Genomic DNA, 22988 nt, shown 5'->3' on the forward strand with positions numbered 1-22988 from the left:
CCTCGGACGCGGGAGCCGCCTTCGGGCGGAGCTGGGGACCCGTCGGTCCAAGGAGCCGCGCAACCTGAAAGCCCCGGGTCCCTAGCACCAGCCAGAAGACAGATCCCATCCCCTCCACACCGCGGGTCTCAAACAGAGGAAAGGGGGGAAAAGAGAGTCCGGGTGCAGGGACTCTTGAAGAGGGGAGGGCAGACAAGTCCCGCAAGGTACCTGCGAGGGAAGCCATCGGAGGGGAGAGTTCTCTCCAGGGCCCCAGCACAGACTGTCTCCCAGTCCCCCCCACCCTCCCCGCAGAGACAGACTGATCAGCCTGTATTCAGGAAGAGGCGGACAGAGGCGGGGCCCCACGGAGTGACTCTCCTTTCCACGAGGATTTTGGCTAGAGCCCAGGGACTTGGCCAGAAAGGAGCCTCGCGCCCCAAAGTCAACGTGACGGCCTCCTGGGAGATTGTGAGCTGCTCAGAGAGGCGAATGGCAGGATTCTTCCGGAGACGGGTCTCGTTCCTGCCAGGTTTCAAGCTCACCGGGTCTCGGCTAACAGCAGTTACCCCGCAGGTGTCAAGGCACTGGGTGGCAGAACCTAGAACCACCCCTCCCCGGGGGACCCGACGGTTCTGGCGGCTCCAGCCGGCGGGCTGCGCAGCCCCACTTGGGAGAAATGTGCAGGGGCGGCGGAGGTGGGGAACCACGCCAGCCGCATCGGGGTTGGGGGGAGCTCGGTTCTTGGTCTGCCAACCTTCTGTATTTTGGCCTTATTTCCCCAACAGACCTGTCTCTCCCCCGTCAGTTGTTAGGCTAAATATTTTGGCTTGGCGGGAGGGGCGGAGAGAACCGAGAGGTCCCAGAGAACCAATCCGTTTGGGGTGGGTGGGGTGGGGCGGGGAGGCGGCAACCGGGCGAGGTCTCTGCGTGCGGCTCGGGGAGACACCGCGGCCGCGCGGCCAGCTGGCGCTGGGGAGCCGAGCGCGCCCGTGGGGATCCGGGGAAACCCTCCCGGGCGAGCCCCGTCCGCCCCGGGACCCCCTGCTGCCTGTTCCCTGCTCTCTGGGCTTCTACTCTGCCTTCCGGGTTGACTGGCCTCCTGCGCCGCCCTTAGCTCTGAACCTTATGTGACTTTGTCCCTCGGATGCCTCTCTGAGTCCCTCCCTGTTGCTGTCTGCACCTCTTTCCTCGTCTCTCTGTCTCTTGGTTCACACTGAGTCTTGCTGTCTCATCGCTGGCTGTGTCTCTGTGACTCTTGGCTCTTTTGTTCCCCTGTCCCCTGCTATGTGAATCACTACGTGGGATTCTTTGTCGCTCTGTCCCTTCCCTTCCCCTTCCCTCTGAAGCCTGCGGCTTTGTGTCCCTTAAGGCCTGTCAGACCCTTCTCCTCTCTGGAGCCGTATGGAGAAGAGCCAGGACTGGGCACAAAGCAGGACTGGGACAATGGCAGTGCCCAGTCTGTGGCCATGGGTAGCCTGCCTGCTTGCGATCCTCCTCTCCCTGGGATTTGGCCTGGACACGCTAGAGGGTGAGTCCCCAGTACAGCCTCCTGGAGCCCCATCTCCCTCCCCATCCGCTGGGAGGCCAAACACCTGAGCTTCCAGCCAGAATACCTCTAATTACCTACTGAGACGTGAAGACAGGGGTTAGCTCTCAGAAGGACTTCCCACCAGGAAGAGCAGTTTGTGTCCCACATGAGGGTCTTTGCCTTTCAGTTCCCTGGGAAGCGAGAAGGGCCTTGAAACAGGGATGAAGAGATGTCCTCCATTCCCACTTATGAGACAGTCATCCCAGTGAAGCCTGAGTGAGGACCAAGGTGGGGGTGGGGGCAGACTTAGAGGTCATTTCTAGAGCCAGTGAATGGGAAGGGGGCCAGGATGGGAAGGGGAGCTGAGAACTAGGCAGCATCGAGTGACTGCACCCATTGTGCAGACAGGAAACTGAAGCTCAGAGAACTGAAAAGTCAGGGTAGACCGGATTCCTGAGCTCCTGCTTCTGGGCCCTGTCCCCTGTCCCCCACTTTGAGGGCCCACCCACTGGGGTGTCGGGCTGCTTTTGATTAGTCCCCAGGCTGAATACTTCCCATGTATAGGGCTTTTGGGGAGATGGGGCCATGGAAACTACAAGGCCCTCGTGGAGGTACTGGGGGCTTGGCCAGGAGAAGAAGAAAAAATATTGAGACTGGAAGATTCAGAGAGGGAAGGATTAGGAGATGCCCCCTTCCCCAAACCCGGCATTGCCTTCCAGACTGAGGGAGCTCAGGCATCCAGCACTCTGTGCCTGCCTGAAGGATCCCTGTGATGCCCTCAGACTGGGGGCTGCCAGGGGCAGGGCAGGGTCTCCCCTTCCTGCAGAGACAGAGGGGTTCTGTGAATGGATTGGAGGAGGGGGTGCCCTGAGGAGTGCCAGTCACAGAGGCATAGTCCCTCCCCTGCTCCCCTCCCCACCTCCTCTGCTGCTCCAGGACAGGGCACAGCAGATGCCAGCCAGAAGCATGGTTGTCAGGACAGGAGCACGTCCAGGGAGGGGCAGAGGTGGGTGTTTGGCCAGGGGACCCAGATGTCCTATTCCCAGTGCAGCTCTGCACAGGGCCGCATCCTAAGGGGAGGCAGGCAGGGGTTAACCTGTGAAGGTTGGAGATTTGTTTTTCCAAATGACTCCCATCAGGGGAGCCTTAGAGAGGCTGGGGCATGATGGGAAGTGGTATGTGGGCTCCTGAGAGAACCCCCCATCTGCCTGCAGAGCCTGATTGGCCTTTGCCTGGAGGGACTAGAAGTGTTTTCTCATTCTCCCTCTCTTTTGTGTGTGTGCATGCGTACCTGCATGTGCACACACACACATACACACACACACACACACACACACAACTTACTGGGCAAAGCCAAGCACAGGGACCATTCATGACAACAGGGAAAAGGTATGAACTAAGCCCCTGGGAGCCAGCCTAGCCTGCCCACCCCCTTTTAACCATCAGAGGATGTGCCTAGGTGTGTGTGATGTGTGCCACGTTGCTCAAAGGCTGGGTAGGGAGGGAGCAGGGGCTGGAGAGCTTAGCAAGACTTGAATGGCAAGCTGAGGGATTCAGATTTGACTCTTCCACACCGGGGACCATGGAAGGTATTGCTGGGAAAAGTGAGTGCAAGAAGCAGGTATGCAGCCCATTATGGGGGTGGCCCAGGTACCTGGGGAAAGAAAGGGAAGAGGGTCTTGGGCCCTGGGATCTGAAGAAGCCAGAGACACTCTGGTCCCCAAGGGAGGAGTGGATTTGGGATGCAATGGTCCATCAATTCAACCCACAGCCCCTGAGTGCCCAGTGGTTTTTGCCCTGAACTGGGCACCATGGGGGATGCTGACTAACAAGGGCCCCATCCTCAGGAGAGTCCCTCCTTGGAGAGGGTGACAGAGATCTAGACAGCAATGTTAGGGCAACGCCTAGGTGTTCTGGTGTGGGTGCTAGACTAAGTGCTCCCGAGCCTAAAGGGAAAGTAATTAACTCAGGGTTAGGGGGTCAGGGAAGGGAGGGCTTGACCTGAGGCTTTCAGGATAAGAACTTAGGGTGTTGGGAGTTCCTGTTGTGGCGCAGCAGAAACGAATCCAACTAGTAACCATGAAGTTCTGGGTTCGATCCCTGGCCTCCCTCAGTGGGTTAAGGGTCTGGCATTGCCATGAGCTGTGGTGTAGGTTGAAGACTTGGCTTGGATCCTGTGTTGCTGTGGCTGAGGCTGGCAGCTACATCTCCAATTAGACCCCTGGCCTGGGAACCTCCATATGCCAAGGGTGCAGCCCTAAAAAGCAAAAAAAGAAGAAGAAGAAGAAAAACTGAGGGTGTTACAAGGCCAACGAACTCTTCTGAGCCTGGGGGTATTGGTGGGGTCCTGCTTAACAACACCCTGGAATGTCAGGCTGAGGAATTTAAACTTGAACTTTTGGCAATAGGGAGCCATGGAATGTCCCTTTGAGAGTAAACAATTGCCGGCATCTAGCTTGCTTAGGCCTAGGAGATAAATGGAGTATATGAAGCTTACACTATTGCTTCCCAGTCACAGAATTCATTCATTCATTCATTAAGTATCAATTGAGCACCAGTTTTGTGCCAGGCACTATACCAGGCACCAAGGATACAGCAATGCATTATGCAAAGATCTGTGCCCTTCTGGAGCTTACAGTAAACAAAACAAATAAGTAAATTATATGTCAGCCAGTGTTAAACACTTAGAGAAAAATTAAGTAGGAGGCAGGGTAGGGAGTGTTGCCATTTTAAACAGAGACGCCCTCATGGAGAAGGTGCCATCTGAGCAAAGACCTAAAGGAAGTGAGGGAGCCATTAAGAGGGCAGAGTGTTCTAGCCAGAGGGAACAGAAGGTGCCAAGACCCCAAGGCAGAAGCTTGGCTGGCTTGTTTGAGGAACAGCAAAGGGGTTGGTGTGTCTGAAAAAGAGAGAAAGGGGATGAAGCCAGAGAGGTTGCAGAGGCCCTCTAGACTAGGAGAAGGACATTGGCTTTTCATGAGTGAGATGAAAGCCATTGGGAAGCTTTGAGCAGTGGAAGAACAAGATCCAATGTGTACGTTACGTTTCCACTCTAGCTGTGGAGTGGAGCATAGAACAAAGAGGGGACAGGGGAGAAGTTCCTGTCGTGGCACAGTGGTTGACGAATCCAACTAGGAACCATGAGGTTGCGGGTTCCATCCCTGGTCTTGCTCAGTGGGTTAAGGATCCGGCGTTGCCATGAGCTGTGGTGTAGGTTGCAGATGCGGCTCAGATCCCACGTTGTTGTGGCTCTGGCGTAGGCCAGTGGCTACAGCTCCAATTCGACCCCTAGCCTGGGAACCTCCATATGCCGCGAGAGTGGCCCTAGAAAAGGCAAAAAGAAAAAAAAAAAGAAGAGGGGACAGGGGAGTTCTGTGGCGCAGCATGTTAAGGATCCAGCATTGTCACTTGAGTGCCTTGGGTTGCCGCTGTGGTGTGGGTTCAGTCTTTGGCCTGGGAACGTCCACATGCCACAGGCGTGGCCAAAAAAAAAAAAAAAAAAAAAAATTAAAGAGGGGACAGGTCAGAAGTGGGGAAACCATTTGCAAGGCTCTTATTGTAAATCCAGGAGAAGATGATGGTGAAAGCAGTGAAGGCAGTGACAAGGGGCCAGATTCTGGATGTATTTTAAGGGTAGAGCCATAGGGCCTGGGGGTTAGAGAAGGAGCGGACTCATGGATGGCTTGAGCCTCAGAGTCTGACTGCAACACTGAAGTTGCAATCACCTGAGAAGAGGACGTGGGTTTGGGAGGGAAAGTCAAGCTCACCTTTGCCCAAGGTGACCCATCTGGTGGAGCCCCTCCAAGCTGCCAATAAGGCCTCTGAGGCCCAGGAAGGAGGTCACTCCACACCCACAACAGAGCCCGGCTTCCTCTCAATGTCCTTCCCAGTGTGGTCTCCTCCTCCATAGCTGCCAGGGAAGATGGGGTGCTTAGCCCAAGTTGTACTGATGGCTGCCTGCCACTTGCATCCACAGTGTGCCCCAGCCTGGACATTCGCTCAGAGGTGGCGGAGCTGCGGCGGCTGGAAAACTGTAGCGTGGTGGAGGGCCACCTGCAGATCCTGCTCATGTTCACAGCCACTGGCGAGGACTTCCGTGGCCTCAGCTTCCCACGCCTCACTCAGGTCACTGACTACCTGCTGCTTTTCCGTGTCTATGGTCTGGAGAGCCTGCGCGACCTCTTTCCCAACCTGGCGGTCATCCGTGGTGCCCGCCTCTTTCTGGGCTACGCACTCGTCATCTTCGAGATGCCACACCTGCGGGACGTGGGGCTGCCGGCCCTGGGGGCTGTGCTGCGTGGAGCCGTGCGTGTGGAGAAGAACCAGGAGCTCTGCCACCTCTCCACCATTGACTGGGGCCTGCTTCAGCCTTCACCTGGTGCCAACCACATCGTGGGCAACAAGCTGGGCGAGGAGTGTGCAGATGTGTGCCCTGGTGTGCTGGGCGCCAGCGGCGAGCCCTGTGCCAGAACCACCTTCAGCGGGCACACCGACTACAGGTGCTGGACCTCCAGCCATTGCCAGAGAGGTGGGTACTGGCACAATACATGACTAGGGGGCACAGGGAGGGCGAGGGCAGATGGAACCGGGTGGCCATGGGATGGTATGGGTCAGTACTTTGGTGACAGTTTAATTCTCTTTCATCCTACGAGGCAGGTACTGTTATTATCCCAGTTTTGTAAATAAGGAATCTGAGGCCCAGAAAGGTTCAATAACTGCGTAACATTAAGGCAGTCAAGGGCTAGAGTTCCTATCTTGGTGCAGAGGAAACGAATCTGACTAGGAACCATGAGGTTGAAGGTTCTCTCCCTGGCCTCGCTCAGTAGGTTAAGGATCCGGCGGTGCATGAGTGTTTGTAGGTCACAGACACGACTCAGATCTGGCGTTCCTGTGGCTGTGGCATAGGCCGGCAGCTGTAGCTCCAATTAGACCCCTAGCCTGGGAATCTCCATATGCCGCGGGTGCGGCCCTAAAAAGCAAAAATAAAAAATAAATAAATAAATAAAGCAGTCAAGGGGTAAGCACAAGACAGCGCCAGGTAGTCATGGAGACGAGTATAAGCTGAGCATGGGGTGAAGGGGAGGGGGGAAGGGTGGCGTGAATGGATACAAGGCAGTCGCACAAGAAGTAGTGTGGGGCAGTGGTTAAGAGCAAGGCCAGGCTCAGCAGAAATGAATCTGACTAGTATCCATGAGGACGAAGGTTCAATCCCTGGCCTCGCTCAGTGGGTTAAGGATCCGGCATTGCCATGAGCTATGGTGTAGCTCGCAAATGCAGCTCCGATCTGGCATTGCTGTGGCTGTGGCATAGGCTGCAAGCTACAGCTCCCATTCCACCCCTAGCTTGGGAACCTCTATATTCCACAGGTGGGGCCCTAAAAAGAAAAAAAAAAGAAAAAAAAGCAAGGACAACCAGCCTGGGTTTGAGTCTTAGCTCTACTCCTTCTTGCCTATGTTCATTTAGCTTGTCTGTGCCTCAGTTTCTTCATCTGTAAAGTGATCATAGCGCTGTGATGAGGAATGAGCTATTCTGTAAAGCATTAGGGCAGTGCCTGAGCCGTGTTAGCAGTTCTGTTTCTGATCAAAGTGGCCACCACATGGGTGATCCAGGGAAGGCCGACAGGGGGAGGTTGGGAGCTGGGTGGGAGAGGAAAGGAGAAGGTGACAGATGGGCCAGACAGGTAAAGACAAATACGTGAAGTGGGATCTTCTTTAGGAGGTAAGGTGCATGGAGGGGAAAGAGTGGGGGTGGGGGAGGGATGAATGGATAAGGAGGGGATGGTTGGAGGAGGAAATGAAAGTTAAGGGGAAGGAAAGAAGACCTTTCAGAAACTGGGAGCAGATCTGGGGTCCCAAAGCTGGGGTTATGCAGTTCCTGGAGGTCAGCTCCCCTCACCCCAGTGCCTCAGCATCAGGGCAGAAGAGTAACCAGATCCCTGCTGTATCCACTGGGCCCCACTTCCCCGATGTCTCCCTGTTGGCTGTAAACACAGCTGCTGCACGTCCTCTCTCGTGTATAGTGTCAACACACCCTGGCTGACCCGTGCCACACGCACGGCTCCCACAGATATCCAGCTGCCACCGTGCAGAGTGGCCAGGCCATTGGCCCCCTTTCCCAAATGCATCTACAGCTGCTTGGGGCCACCTCCTGCCCAGGGCAGAGAGCTGAAGAGGGAAGAAGCCTGGAGCATGGGTCAGATGACCGGGGACCACCCTTCTTTTCACACGCTCCCAGACCCACCTTGCCCAGGGCCTCGCTCCTCGGGAGAAGCTGGCTGGCTCAGCTTGGCACCGTGCCCAGAGATGATTTGGGCACCAGGCCTAGACTGGACAGCAGGTTGGGGAGCAGCAGCCCTGATGGACAAGGTCACCTCTCTGTCCTGAGTTCTGACACCCCTGCCTAGCACTGTGGGAGGTGGGAGCTACAGGGAGGGGCCATGGTCCTTACCTTCTAGAGCCCCTGTCTGAAGAAAACAGAACCAGTGCCACCTGAATTGGAGGGGTTTGAGTGCAGACTAAGGGTGTTAGCCCAAGAACAGGGTGGGGTGAGTGTGGGGCCAGGACCAAGGTCAGATCTAATGCAGCACTCTGCCCACAGTGTGCCCCTGTCCCCGAGGGCTGGCCTGCACAGTTAGGGGTGAGTGCTGCCACACTGAATGCCTGGGAGGCTGCAGCCGGCCAGAAGACCCCCGTGCCTGTGTTGCCTGCCGCCACCTCTACTTCCAGGGAGCCTGCCACCGGACCTGCCCTCCAGGCACCTACCAGCATGAATCCTGGCGCTGCGTCACGGCCGAGCGGTGTGCCAGCCTGCGCTCTGTGCCCGGCCGCGCCTCCACCTTTGGCATCCACCAAGGCAGCTGTCTGGCCCAGTGCCCTCCAGGCTTCACCCGTAATGGCAGTGGGTGAGTGTAAGGTGGGTGGGGGGAGACCCCTGGAGCAGTGAGGAGGCCCCCACTGGTCCAGAGCTCATGCCATACCTTCCGCTTGCCCCTACTAGCATATTCTGCCACAAGTGCGAGGGGCTATGCCCCAAAGAGTGCAAGGTGGGCACCAAGACCATCGACTCTGTCCAGGCAGCACAAGATCTGGTGGGCTGCACCCACGTGGAAGGGAGCCTCATCCTCAATCTTCGTCAAGGCTGTTAGTTCCTGCCTCAGGGCCACACCTCTCCTCCTGGCCACACCCTTCCTCCTGGCCACACCCCTCCTCCTGGCCACACCCCTTGCCATGACCCAGCTAAAGCACCGCTTTCCATCACCTGAAGTCCCAGCCCTGAGGGCCCCTTTCCCTGAGTCCCCATTCCAAATCCTCCCCACCCCACCCCCACTATCATGGACCCTTCACTTTCACTGCCCCCGCTCCAGCTGTCTTCCCCATCCCCAGATAACCTGGAGCTGGAGCTGCTGCGCAGCCTGGGACTGATAGAGACCATCACTGGCTTCCTCAAAATCAAGCACTCCTTTGCCCTCGTGTCCCTGGGCTTTTTCAAGAATCTCAAACTAATCCGGGGGGACACCATGGTGGATGGGTAAGGGGTCAGAAAGCCTCTGACCAGTTTTCTCTATTACTTCTCCTGCCCAACACTCCCAAAACTGTGCTGAAGAGTATGGACTCTGGAACCAGTTCTGCTACTTACTGGCTGTGTGACTCAGGGTAGGTTACCTAACATCTGTGGTCCTCAATTTTCTCATCTGTAAAAATGGGGTTAATATAACACTACTAATTCTTAGGACTGTTGTGAATATTACTTAAGTTGTGATGTATAAACTGCTTAAAACAGAGCCTGAAACATAGTATATATTACTACATAAAATTATAGTTACATGTAACTCTGTATGGTTTGGCTATAATTGTTATCATCTGACCCTCTTATCTGCAAAGCAAGACTGCCTGGCTTTGAAACCTATTCTTACCTCTATCAGTCAAGTCCTACCCTTAATGTAGCCAGGATTTTCCAAAATAAATAAGTGTTTTAAATTACCGCTCAGCCAAATGCCTCATGTACTCCCAGGGGTGCCCCTGCTCCAGCTGGAGAGGCATAGCCCCAGGCTGAGTCCCACTCCTCCCTGTGTCCCCAAAGCCAGGACAGAGCCTGGCACATAACAGGCACTCAGTTAATGTGAAATGAGGGAAGAAGCGAGGCAGAAAAACTGTTGACCCCGTTTCACTGGTGATGAAAACACACAGAATGTGGGTGACTCGCCAGACCTCACACTCCTGGTTGTGGTACAGAGTAGGTGTGTACGAATGGCCTTTGTGTGCTGGCGTGGGTGGACTGCTGAGTGCCCCTCCTTTCCTGTGCCCTCAGTGCAGCCCCTTCTGGATGAACCCGTAAGACATCCCCTTCCTCACCCCTTGCTCCCACCTGCCGTGCAGAGCAAGGTCCCCTGGCCTCCCCCAGGAACTACACTCTGTACGTGCTGGACAATCAGAACCTACAGCAGCTGGGGTCCTGGGTGGCTGAGGGGCTCACGATTCCTGTGGGGAAGATCTACTTCGCCTTCAACCCACGCCTTTGCTTGGAGCACATCTACCGCTTGGAGGAGGTGACAGGCACCAGAGGACGGCAAAACAAGGCGGAGATCAATCCCCGCACCAATGGAGACCGAGCTGCCTGTGAGGCCCTACACCCCAACCCCAGAACAAGCAGCCATCCTGGCAATGAGAGACCCCTAGAAACACCCAGATGCACACACACGCAGACATGCACCCACACTGAAACACACCAGACACGCCCCCGGGTAGGAGGGTACGCTTGAAGAGGACAGTGTGTTAAATTCTCAGAGGCCACGATGGGGGGTGGCACGCCTCGGTGTCAGAGTGGGAGCCTGGGAGTAGGCGGCTCAAGCGGGAAGCGGGTGTTCTCAACGCGGTTAAGAGCAGGTCTTCGCCCTTCACCCCGCGCAGGCCAAACTCGCACCCTGCGCTTTGTGTCCAACGTGACAGAGGCCGACCGCATCTTGCTGCGCTGGGAGCGCTACGAGCCGCTGGAGGCTCGCGACCTACTCAGCTTCATCGTCTACTACAAGGAGTCGTGAGTGGCGAGGGAGGGGCCAGAGCGGGGCGGGGCCATAGAAGGTGGAGCCAGAGCTGGGCGGAGCCAGAGAGGCCAGGTCTGAGCCCCACCCCGTCCGATTTTTTTTTTTTTTTTTCCCTGTCTTTTTAGGGCCTCACCTGCGGTATATGGGACGTTCCCAGGCTAGGGGTCGAATCGGAGCTGTAGCCGCCAGCCTACATCACAGCCACAGCAACGTGGGATGCGAGCCGTGTCTGCGACCTACACCGTAGCTCACAGCAATGCCGGATTATCGAGGGCAGGGATCGACCCCGCGTCCTCATGGATGCTAGTCGGGTTCCTTAACCGCTGAGCCAAGATGGGAACTCCCCCACCAGGGCGATTTGTTTGCTGCAGGTGAAGGCAGAGCCAGCAAGCGAGGAACAACCCCCTTCCCAGCTCGCACTCCCTTGTAGGGTCCTTGTCTCTCCCTCACCTTTTCATCCCTCTGTGCCTCAGTTTCACCTCACCAAGTAACTAGGAGAGGATAATCAGGATTTCTGAGAGCCCAGGAGAGGCGCCCTGCTGGGAGGTCTTGGATAATTAAACTTCAATTCACTATGCTAATGTTTTGTACTGACCACACGCTCCTGCCCCAGCAGCGGTTTGGGAAGTACCCACTAATTTGGCCAATCTTCTGCACATCTTTGCCAGCATTTCATTAAAGCCTGAGAAAGGGAGGGAGCAGGGACAACCAAGGACCAGCTGCTCTTTTCTTCGGAGAGAGTGTACTGACCATAGCAGGATGGATGGTGGTTAGACCACAGGAAGGACTTCTCCAAAAACATGGCCAGGAGTCAAAAATAGAAATCCTTAGAGAGGAGAGATGGTTTAGGGAAAGCAAGCTGGGAGGGCAGGAGTGAGGAGTACTCGCCCTCTATGGTAGACAGAAGATGGGAGCCACCTGGCTTAGAATCATTTCCCATGAATTAAAATTGAGAGATCTTAGTTGCCCAGTAGCACAGGTCCTGCGCCTGGGAGGAAGGGAGGGAAGTCAACTATGTGAGCCCTGCTCAAACGGCCAAGGCTCTCCCAGGCCTCAGTGGAAGGTGAAGGACTCTAGCATGGAAAACTGCATAGTGTGTTAAATACAGATTCCTGGGCCTCACCCCCACAGACTCTCATTCCTGGGCAAGGCCTATATATGTGCATTTCTAAAAAGCTCCCAGGTGGCGTTCCTGCTGTGGCATGATGGGATCGTCTTGGGAGCACTGGGACGCAGGTTTGATTCCCGGCCCAGCACAATGGGTTAAGAGTCCTGCGTTGCAATAGCTGCAGCCTAGGTGGCGACTGTGGCTCAGATCTGATCACTGGCCCCGGGGAACTCCATATGCCACGGAGCAGCCAAAAATAAAAATAAATAAAATAAAAAGCTCCCAGGTAATGCTGAATCTTCTGGTCCATGGACCACATGTTGAGGAGTTCTAACATGACCTGCAATGTAAATGCCTCTCTGCTTCCCACCCCTACTCCCCCACTGGCCTGTGCAGTTCACATTCTGCATAACTATACCCGGGCTAACCTTGTGCTCAAAGGGCAAAGAAGCTTAGAGGTCCTTAGGGGAAACTCTCCTAATGTTTGCCTTGTAGTGTGGCTGTGGCACTCACTCACTGAGTGAGCCTGCTTCGAGCTGGAATTGAGCCAGGATCCAGCTCTGAGCAAGTTCACTCAGTGAGTGTGTCAAGCCCCAAGGCACCTGCCCCAACATGCAGACCCATGCCTGCTTCTGAATGCTCTCACGCATACTGGAAGAAGAACGACCACACAGTCTCTGAGGGATTCAGAGTGGACAGGAGTACTAGAAACTGGGGTTGGGGCTGAGCAGCCCCTCATCTCTAGGGGTGGGGTGTTCAGCCCATTCCAGAATGCCACAGAGTACGTAGGTCCAGATGCCTGTGGGACCCAGAGCTGGAACCTACTGGATGTGGACCTGCCCCTAAGCCGCACCCAGGAGCCAGGGGTGACCCTAGCCCCACTCAAGCCCTGGACACAGTACGCGGTGTTTGTGCGGGCCATCACGCTGACCACAGCAGAGGACAGTCCCCACCAAGGGGCCCAGAGCCCCATCATCTACCTCCGAACCCTGCCCGCAGGTAGGTTGCAGCCTTTGAAGCTGGGTTGGGAACTAGATGCCTGGGTCCTAGTGAGAATGGGGGACCCAGGCACCAGAAAGAGAAGCTGGGTCTCTGAACCCCTGGCCTATAGAGGCTGAGAGGCCAGACCTCAGAGAGAGGGCCCCGTTATCAGACAGTATTTGAAAGGGGGATCTGTGGCCCCTCAGTTGTACCCTACTCATGCCCCCAGCGCCCACAGTGCCCCAGGATGTCATCTCCACGTCCAATTCCTCCTCCCACCTGCTGGTGCGCTGGAAGCCACCGACCCATCGCAACGGAAACATCACCTACTACCTGGTGCTGTGGCAACGTCTGGCAGAGGACAGCGACCTCTACATTAATGACTACTGCCACCGTGGTGCGCACGGAGGAGGCGTGGGCTGGGGAGGTTGGACTGCGGGCCGCGGACCCGGACGCTGCAAGTCTGACTAATTCCTTTCTCACCGCCGCGCCAGGCTTGCGGCTGCCCACAAGCAACAACGACCCCCGCTTCGACCGCGAAGACGGGGAACTCGAGGCCGACAGGGAGCCCGGCTGCTGCCCTTGCCAGCATCCACCTCCTGGGCAGGTCCTGCCACCGCTGGAGGCGCAGGAAGCTTCGTTCCAGAAGAAGTTTGAAAACTTTCTACACAATGCCATCACCATCCCCAAGTGCGTCTCGAGCTGGGCGGGGCGGCCGGGATGCTGATGGGCGGGGTCTGTGAGGGCGGGTCTGGGGCGGGGTAGAGGTTTGGGGGCGGGGCCTGGATTGTGGGTGTGTTTGGAGGCTGTGTACCGTTGCAGAGGCACAGGGGCGCGTTCCAGGCGGGCCTGACAAGGCCTTGCCTGGTCTCCCCAGATCCCCTTGGAAGGTGACATCCATCAATAAAAGTCCTCAAAGGTGAGTCGGGGTGGAGCAGGGGCTGAGGGCGTGGCTCCCGGGGCGAGGCCATGGCTCTGACTTGCGACCTCTCCAGGCACTCTGGGAGGAACCGCCGGGAAGCCGGGACCCTCCGGCTTGGGGGGAACAGCTCCGATTTCGAGATCCAGGAAGACAAAGTGCCCCGGGAGCGAGCGGTGCTGAGGGGCCTGCACCACTTCACGGAATACCGGATCGACATCCATGCCTGCAACCACGCGGCGCACACCGTGGGCTGCAGCGCTGCCACCTTCGTCTTTGCCCGTACCATGCCCCACAGTAAGTGATCCTCTCCCAGCTCTACCCTTCCCCCGCCGCCGACCCCAAGGACCCTATCCAATCAGTGCTCCAACTAGCCAGTTTGACCTCCCGCCACCATCATGGCCTCGCTTTGCCTGCCCCTCCCAGGACTCATAATCCTGGCTTTCTCAAACCTCCCAGTAGAGCCCCCCTGGCTTCGAGCTGCCTGATGCCCTCTCCCGCAGGAGAGGCTGATGGTATCCCAGGGAAGGTAGAGTGGGAGACAGCTAGCAAGAGCAGTGTCCTCCTGCGCTGGCTTGAGCCACCAGACCCCAATGGACTCATCCTCAAGTATGAAATCAAGTACCGCCGCTTGGGAGAGGTTGGTATCCCAGGAGCACCCGACCCTGGCCCCAATTTGTGCCTCCATCCTCTTCCCAGCATGCTGTTCTGTGTTGCCCTCAGGAGGCCACAGTGTTGTGTGTGTCCCGCCTGCGATATGCCAAGTTTGGGGGTGTCCACCTGGCCCTGCTGCCTCCTGGAAACTACTCTGCCAGAGTTCGGGCGACCTCATTGGCTGGCAATGGCTCCTGGACAGACAGTGTTGCTTTCTACATCCCTGGCCCAGGTAAGACGAGAGCCTCTGTCCCAGAACTGGGTCCCCAGCCACATGTCCCATTGTGAAAACCACAGGCCCCCCACCCCACCCCTCCCCCACCCTCATTTCCCACTGTGGCAAGAGAAGTGTCCTCTAATCTCTGACTTCTCTCTCGTCTTGTTTTGTTCTGACTTCTTCATCTTTGACCTGACCCTTTGCTGCCCTCTGGCCACCAGAGGAGGAAGACTCTGGGGGGCTGCATGTCCTTCTCACTGCCACTCCCGTGGGGCTCATGCTGCTCATCATTCTTGCTGCCCTTGGTTTCTTCTATGGCAAGAAGAGGTGATGACAAGTCACTGATTCCTAACCCCCTTCTGTCCCTGAGCCCTCATCATAAGGTCAGTGCAATCAGAGAGTAGTAGATGAGACAGCAGAAAGGACTTCCTTAGAAGCAGTAACTCTTCCCCCAGGACAGCATGAAGGAGACCTACCTTTCAGTTAGGGTGGCCAGCTCATCCACGTTTTCCTGGGACTTCCCTGATTTTAGTAGTAAAAGCCTCACATCCTGGGGAACCTCTCAGTCTGAACACACTGGGAGTTGGTCACCACACTCTCAGCCTGAGAACTAATGAAACTGCTCCTATGATAGCAGAGGGGAGAAGCAGGAGACCTCAGGCTGTGCCTGGGGTTCTTGATGTCAGATCCCCCTGGGGCCTAATACAGGCAGGAACTGGGGGCAGGACTGTGATTAGCAGGGTTCTGAGGACTAGCTGGGGAGACAGGAACCCCTCTGCTCCTGTCCTCCCTATTCCCAGCCCTTCAGATCCCAAGTCCCAGGACTAGGACGAAGACTAGCTTGGAAAGTGTGTGGGGTTCCCCAGAGGTCACCCAGATCAGGGCTGGGAGGATGGTCAGTAACTTCTCTCCTCCTCCTTGCAAAGTCCCTCTTCCCTGTCCTCTGAAATTGCTCCTTCCTTCTTGAGGACCCTGCCAGCCTGACCCCCTCACCCCCCATTGCAGAAACCGCACCCTGTATGCCTCTGTGAATCCGGAGTACTTCAGCGCCTCTCATAGTAGGTCTGGAGGTGGGTGGACAGGTGGTGTGGGCAAGGGAGACAGGAGGAGAGAAGAGGTGGACTTCCAGACCATCTTGGAGAAGGCAGCCTGGGGACCCCAGCCCTTCGGAAGAGAAGAGAAGTGGGTGGAGGGGTGGCAGAGAGTGGTATCCTTGCCTGGTGACCCCCACTTTCTCTCAGTGTACATCCCTGATGAGTGGGAGGTGCCTCGGGAGCAGATCTCCATAATCCGGGAACTGGGCCAGGGCTCTTTCGGGATGGTATATGAGGGGCTGGCACAAGGACTTGAGGTTGGAGAGGAGTCCACGCCCGTGGCCCTGAAGACGGTGAATGAGCTGGCCAGCCCCCGAGAACGCATTGAGTTCCTCAAGGAAGCCTCTGTCATGAAGGCATTCAAGTGTCACCATGTGGTAAGGGAGGGGCAATGGCATTTTCAGAGTCAAACTTAAGGGGAGTTCCCTGGTAGCTCAGTGGGTTAAGGGTCTGGTGTTGTCACTGCTGTGGCTCTAGTCACTGTGTGGCTCTAGTTACTGCTGTGGCGCAGGTTTCATCGCTAGCCCAGGAACTTTCACATGCTGTGTGTGCAGTCAAAAAAAAAAAAAATTGGGGTGAAGGTCATGTGGTAAGAAGGATAAGGTCACAGATGAGGTCAGGGCATTTTCAAGGTCAGAGTCAAGATTGTGGTTAGGATCCTAGTTGGGGTAAAGGCCATTGCTGGAGTAAGAGTCAAAGTAGGGAGTTCCCGTTGTGGCGCAGAGGTTAATGAATCTGACTAGAAACCATGAGGTTGCGGGTTCGATCCCTGGCCTTGCTCAGTGGGTTAAGGATCTGGTGTTGCTGTGAGCTGTGGTGTAGGTTGCAGACGCGGCTTGGATCCCACGTTGCTGTGGCTCTGGCGTAGACTGGGGCTACAGCTCCAATTAGACCCCTAGCCTGGGAACCTCCATATGCTGAGGGAGCAGCCCAAGAAAAGGCAAAAAGACAAAAAAAAAAAAAATAGCCAAAGTAGGATCATGGTAGGGCTGTGGTAAAATCATGACTAGGGCAGATCAGTCATGGTTGCTGGTCAATATTGAGTGTTCAGATCATTGTAAGGGTCATGATCGGGATTGAGGTCAGAGTTGAGCCAATCATGAGGATTGAAATGATAGTCAGATGCAATCAAGGTCATGGGTTAGAGTCAGGGTCACTGTCAGGTCAGGGTCACTGTTAGGATTAGGGTTATGGTCATGGTTCGAGTTAGGAGGGGTGATGTCTGGTCAGGATGTGGTCACAGCCGGACAAAGCTTTGGCCAGGTGGTTCAAGGGGAGCTGGATGGACTGCAACCAGGTTCTTTGTCCTTCCCAGGTACGTCTCCTAGGTGTGGTGTCTCAGGGCCAGCCAACTCTGGTCATCATGGAGTTAATGACCCGAGGGGACCTCAAGAGCCATCTTCGATCTTTGCGGCCTGAGGCAGAGGTGGGGACCAGGAAGACCCCGGTGAGGGGCTGAGGACTTAGGCACAGCTCTAGGGGTGATCCTTAGGCACGAGTCCAGCCTCCAGGTTCCTTCCTCAGCAGCCCCCTCTCTTGGCTCCAGAACAACCCAGGGCTCCCACGGCCAGCCCTGGGAGACATGATCCAGATGGCTGGTGAGATTGCAGATGGCATGGCCTACCTCGCTGCCAACAAGTTCGTGCACCGGGACCTAGCAGCCCGAAATTGCATGGTGTCCCAGGACTTCACCGTCAAGATTGGGGGTATAGAGGGGGCCAGGTGGGGTAGAGGGACTCCCCCTGAGCTAGGCTTGAGGAGACTCAGGCCTGGCCCACAGCTCTGTCCCTGGTAGCCCCCGACCCTGGATCTCCATCTCCTCGTCCGAGGGCAGTGGGATTTGGCTGGGATGATCCCTGAGGTCACGGAGCCCTCACAGTCCGGGAGTCTCGGAGACTGGAGATAGAGAGGCTTGGGAAAGGTATTCCTGGGGCAGGAGCTGGTGCGTAGCTGTGCTGCCCCACACCCCGTCCCCCCCCCTCACTTTCCAGACTTCGGGATGACTCGAGACGTGTACGAGACAGACTATTACCGCAAGGGCGGGAAGGGGCTGCTGCCTGTGCGCTGGATGGCCCCCGAGTCCCTCAAAGATGGAATCTTCACCACCCACTCGGATGTCTGGTGGGGCCTGGCTGGAGCAGAGGGTTCAGGGGATGTGGAGGCAGGGTCTCGGGGCGCACTCCTTAAGGGGTGCTGAGCAGCCTGAAGAGTTCTGGGCTCAGGCCCTCCTCCCGTGTCCTCCAGGTCCTTTGGCGTGGTGCTCTGGGAGATTTCAACCCTGGCTGAACAACCCTACCAGGGTCTCTCCAATGAGCAGGTGCTCAAGTTTGTCATGGATGGCGGGATCCTAGAGGAGCTGGAGAGCTGTCCGGTTCAGCTGTGAGTGCCCCAACCCCCAAGCCCGCAGCTGCCTCACCTCTGCCCAGCCCACTCCTGCCCCGCCCCGTAATTCTGACCCACATCCTCTGATACTTTTACTTACACTGACCCCCAGCTCTGAGCTGTCCAACTCGAAACCCCACTACAACCCCCATGTACCCCCCTGTGACCCTTGCAGACAGAATTGCCCCTACCCGGTCTCTCACACGGATCGGCCCTCTCAGTGCAGGAGGCTGGGGGGGTGCACCCCGCTGACACGGCCCCCATCCCCACCAGGCAGGAGCTGATGCACCGCTGCTGGCAGCAGAACCCACGCCTGCGCCCAACCTTCACCCACATCCTGGACAGCATACAGGAGGAGCTGCGGCCCTCCTTCCGCCTCCTTTCCTTCTACCACAGCCCAGAGTGCCGGGGGGCCCGGGCCTCCCTGCTGCCCACAGATACCGAGCCTGACGTCCCGCCAGCCCCCAAAGAGGCTTCCTCAGACTTCAGCCCCCAAAATGGGGGTCCAGGGCACTGAGGGGCACCCCATTCCCTGGCTGATGGGCCTCCCACAGGCAGAGAGGAAGGGACCTGACCTTTGCAGCCATGAGGGGTTGCGATGTTCACACTTCCACCCCATGCTGAGATGGGGCGTGGCGAGGGGGCAAGGGGGGGTGCAGAGAGCAGGAGCAGGCAAGACAGAGGGTGACAGGGTGAGCAGAGCAGAGTCGTGGTAGGAAAGGTTTTTTTCGGGAGTCGGAGTTCTCCATGAGAAAGTAAGAAAGGCCTTGGTAGGAGGAGCAGAGATTAGACCAAGGACAAGATGTCCTGGCCACGTCCCCCACCCAACCCCCTCAAGGAGAGAGCCTACTCAGACTAAGAACAGAGGCCTGCCCATCCCTGAAGCAGAATCTGGGGAGCCCTACCCTTGGTCTTGGGGCTCCTATGGAATCTGGGCCCATCAATATGCTTGACACCAGATGAGCAACCAGATCACCTGGAACCCTCTCTGTCTGTGTTTGGGATGCTGGGGATGGGCATCCACGTGACTGCTCTTCTTCCCACCGCGTTTCACCTCTTCCCTCTGCCCCGTGCAGCAGGGGTTGTGGGGAGAACTCTGGGGCCCTGGTGCGTGCGTTCCCAGCCTGGCCTATGGGCCTGCCCTCTGCCCTTCCTCGCCTTCTCCACACCCAGGGACCCCAGGCTTGGTGCTTCCCCTTCCTCTTCTCCGGGGCCATCTCGGTGGATTCCTCCCTTTCCCAGTCCCTTCCCCTCCATCTCCCTCCTGCCCTAGGATTATTAAGGCCTTAAGAGCCTTGCTTCCTCCCCGCCCTCCCTCCTGCCCCCCACCCCTGCCTCTCACGGGAAGAGGGAAGAAGGCACAATAAAGGTCGAGGTCTGTTTGTACCCTGGTCCCGGGCAGCCCATTATCTCTCCATCTATATGGTGTTAACACTGGATGAACTTCCTCCCTCCTTCCTTGGGGACTTGAGGTGGTGACCCTGAGGCCGTGATCTAGGATAAATACGCTGCTGTCAAACACCACCTCCATGAGGACCTGAGCAGCCAGGGTTGCCATGGCAGTGAAGAGGGACCATCCTGCTATTATCGGCTGCTCAGGCGGCCAGAAGTGGTGGAGCTCGGCAGGGGAACCTTTGTATCCAGCCTCCCAGCCTCACCAACCCGTCCCCCACACCTCATCGTTAGGTCATCGCTGGCTCTTTTCTCTGGGCAGACATTTCCTGGGGTATGGCGGGACAGATCTCCAGTGGGCAGAACACGGGGGTGGGGGAGGGACCCTGATGACGTCACATGTCCATGCAGGATGCCCCCCCACACACCCCCTGGGCCAAGGCAGGGGAGGCACAGCAGAGCAGAGTCTGTGTGTCTGGCTCCCTCGTGTCATTCCATCCCAAGAGCAGAGATGCCCCGGAGGCATGTTGAAGGAGCACACAGGAGTTGTTTCCAGACTCTTATGCCAGGGCCATGCAGGCACTGGAAGGGAGCTGCCGATGGACGACTTAAAACCCTAGTGAAAGGGTGGCAGCAGAAGGGGTGTGCATGGATCAAGGCTTTTTAGCATCCTGTACCAGCGTTTCCTTGGGGCAGAGGTCCCATGCTGCCACACATTACCACGTGCCACCACACACAGGGGGTCTGGGAAGATTGGGACTTCTAAGCATGCTTTCTCACTCTGGCAGCTGTCCTGTAAACCACATCTCCTTAAGGCAGGGCCTGAGTAGAGTGGGCATAAGCCATCTCTTTGATAACAACTGCAACTCATACACATTATCCTGACAGGGTCATAATGGACAGCAAGGACCATGGGTCCCTCCGCACCCCTGCCCTGCCCCTGCCTGTCACTGGAGGCTAAGGCAACAGTGACCCCTAACGGTCACTGGCAGAACCACAGCTAAGGGAGGAAAATCTGGGAGGTTGTTCTCTCCTGGGGCTGCTCAGAGAGGCCACCATCAGAAGGACAAGGGAGGAGAGACTCCACCCAAAAGCCCTGAATCTGAGGTCCACACACTCTCACAGAGCACGCAGGTACACCTGCATTTACACAGGCCCAGAGGGAAGCACTGGGATCAAGACCTTTCCCCAACCCTGGGTTGGGGGGGACGCTGAGCTCAGGAAGTGCTGGGCATCTGGATGCAGGGGGGGCTTAAGGAAAGAATTGGGAGTCAAAGAAAAGAGGGTTTCAAAAAACTCTGTCTGTGCCTCATCTCCAAACATACGCAGATGGTGACTGGCCCCAAAGAACTTTTTGGAGAGGGATGTAGCAGTGCTGGAAGACAAACTCTACTGCCATCCATGTCGTAGAAAAGAAGTAGATTTACTAAGGTAACAAGGGAGTTCCCACTGTGATTCAGTGGAATTGGCAGCATCTCTGCAGTGCAAGGATGCAGTTTCGCGATCCCCGGCCCCCAAACAGCTGGGTAAAGGATCCGGCATTTCGGCAGCTGCAGCATATGTCACAACAGTGGCTGAGATCTGATCCTTGGCCCTGAAACCTCATATGCCATGGGGCAGCCAAAAAAAAAAAAAAAAAAAGATAGTAAGAAAGATAGGGTTAGACTTCAGAAGGGACTTCCCGGAATTCCTGTTGTGGTTCAGGGGGTTACGAACTTGACCAGTATCCATGAGGATGTGGGTTCAATCCCTGGCCTTGCTCAGTGGGTTAAGGAGCTGGCGTTGCTGTGAACTGTGGTGGAGGTCGAAGACTCAGCTTGGATCCCGAGTTGCTATGACTGTGGTGTAGGCCCGAAGATGTAGCTCTGATTCGACCCCTAGCCTGGGAACTTCTTAATGCCACATCTATAGCCCTAAGAAGCAAAAAAAAACAAAACAAAAAAAAAAACAAAAAAAACAAAAAAGGAAAAGAAGAAGAGGAAGAAGAGACCTTTCAACCATACAGGGAAGAAGTATCTTCTCTGTCAGAAACAGCTAGAGACACAATAGGTAGGCCTGGGGAGAGAGTGATGCCCACTTACCACAGAGGTGGAAGGATGAATGCAGTGACTAAAGAGAGAGTCCATAAACACAATTCTTTTTTTTTTTTTTTTTGTCTTTTGTCAAAAAAGACTGCAACCGCGGCGTATGGAGGGTCCCAGGCTAGGGGTCCAATCAGAGCTGTTGCTGCTGGCCTACACCACAGCCATAGCAATGCCAAATCAGAGCTGCGTCTACGACCTACACCACAGGTCACAGCAATGCCGGATCCTCAACCCACTGAGTGAGGCCAGGGATTGAACCTGCAACCTCATGGTTCCTAGTCAGATTCGTTTCCACTGCACCACGAGGGGAACTCCAAAACATGCTTCTTGATTTCCCCATCTCTCCACTCCCACCCCCGATTCAGACAGAACTCCAGAAAAAATAACCTGAAACTGGCTGGGAAGGGAAGGGAGTGGAGTGGAGACAGATGAGCATAACAGAATTACATGCTTACTATCCATCCCCTTGCAACTGTTCTTGTGTCCTCTTGATGAGTCCCCCACCTGGGCAAAGGGATGCTGGAGGCTGTGGGTCTCATATCCCACCTCCTCCAAGCTCAAGACCAGCTGCTGCATCTTTATGGGGCAGAAGGTTGGAGTCCTCCATGATGAGAGGCTCAGAGACCTGGGGCAGGAGGATCCCAGGTCTAGTGGTCTGAAGTCAGGTGAGCTGTGCCGCTGGTCCAGGCCTCAGTGGAGGCAGGACACATTGGGGTGCTCACAGTTCCTCTCCTCCTAGGTTCTGGGTACAGAGCAGAAGGCTGCAGCCAAGGTGGGTCCTAGCTGTCACCATGTAGGAGGAAGAGGAGGCAAAGGGGACAGGAGAGTCATCCCCCTGCTCCTGCTCTTGAGTCAGCCCGTGCTCCCTCCAAGTCCCAGGGAGCTGGGTGGCAGAACTTCAGGACTTAGATGGCCAGCCAGGGGGCAACCCTGAAGGAAAACCTCAAACCTTCCCCTTGACCTCGTGTCAACAACGCTGTGGAGGCCCCTCCCCTGGTCCAGAAGTCGTCTGTCTCTCCACCCTTCAGCTGGGGCAAAGGATGAGGAAGATGTTAGTCATGGCGAGAGTTCCCATCGTGGTTCAGTGATAATAAACCCGACTAGTATCCATGAAATGCAGGTTCGATCCCTGGCCTCACTCAGTGGGTTAAGGATCCAGCGTTGCTGTGAGCTGTGGTGTAGGTCACAGACACAGTTCAGATCTGGCATTGCTGTGACTGTGGCGTAGGCAGGCAGCTCCAATTCAGCCCCTAGCCTGGGAGCTTCCATACGGCGAGGGTGTGGCCCTAAAATAGGAAGAAAGGAAGAAAGAAAGGAAGGAAGGAAGGAAGAAAGAAAGAAAGAAAGATAGAGAAAGGAAGGAAGGGAGGAAGGAAGGAGAAAGAAAGAAAGGGGAGTTCCTATTGTGGTGCAGTGGAAAGGAATCCAACTAGGAATCATGAGGTTCCGGGTTTGATCCCTGGCCTCGCTCAGTGGGTTAAGGATCTGGTGTTGCCATGAGCTGTGGTGTAGGTTGCAGACGCAGCTCCAATCTCCCATTGCTTGTGGCTGTAACCGGCAACTGCAGCTCCAATTTGACCCCTGGCCTGAGAACCTCCATATGCTGC

The 22988-nt window shown here is 56.1% G+C and overlaps 1 protein-coding gene across 2 annotated transcripts; it reads left to right on the top strand.

Annotated features, from left to right (window-relative positions):
- On the top strand, positions 894 to 19291 carry INSRR (insulin receptor related receptor). Of its 2 annotated transcripts, none has more exons than XM_001929524.5 (22): positions 894 to 1510; positions 5487 to 6038; positions 8108 to 8411; positions 8507 to 8649; positions 8893 to 9037; positions 9911 to 10125; positions 10417 to 10543; positions 12419 to 12657; positions 12869 to 13036; positions 13134 to 13329; positions 13517 to 13558; positions 13635 to 13855; positions 14062 to 14198; positions 14282 to 14444; positions 14651 to 14756; positions 15435 to 15487; positions 15671 to 15900; positions 16839 to 16949; positions 17070 to 17229; positions 17515 to 17644; positions 17768 to 17902; positions 18179 to 19291. In XM_001929524.5, exons 1-22 carry the CDS (start codon positions 1384 to 1386, stop codon positions 18420 to 18422), a joined length of 3948 nt encoding a protein of 1315 aa, XP_001929559.3. In that variant the 5' UTR covers positions 894 to 1383; the 3' UTR covers positions 18423 to 19291. The 2 variants fall into 2 exon arrangements, with proteins under 2 accessions (XP_001929559.3, XP_020945319.1); XM_021089660.1 differs by having other exon boundaries at positions 18183 to 18272.

Source organism: Sus scrofa, chromosome 4 (assembly GCF_000003025.6).
Source record: "Sus scrofa isolate TJ Tabasco breed Duroc chromosome 4, Sscrofa11.1, whole genome shotgun sequence".
Classification (NCBI taxonomy): domain Eukaryota; kingdom Metazoa; phylum Chordata; class Mammalia; order Artiodactyla; family Suidae; genus Sus; species Sus scrofa.

Excerpts from the sequence above, each read along its gene's own strand:
- INSRR (XM_001929524.5), top strand. The coding sequence starts at position 1,384 with ATGGAGAAGAGCCAGGACTGGGCACAAAGCAGGACTGGGACAATGGCA. Across the intron at positions 14,757-15,434 it reads TTCTTCTATGGCAAGAAGAG|AAACCGCACCCTGTATGCCT; the intron begins GTGATGACAAGT and ends CCCCCATTGCAG. Across the intron at positions 15,901-16,838 it reads CATTCAAGTGTCACCATGTG|GTACGTCTCCTAGGTGTGGT; the intron begins GTAAGGGAGGGG and ends TGTCCTTCCCAG.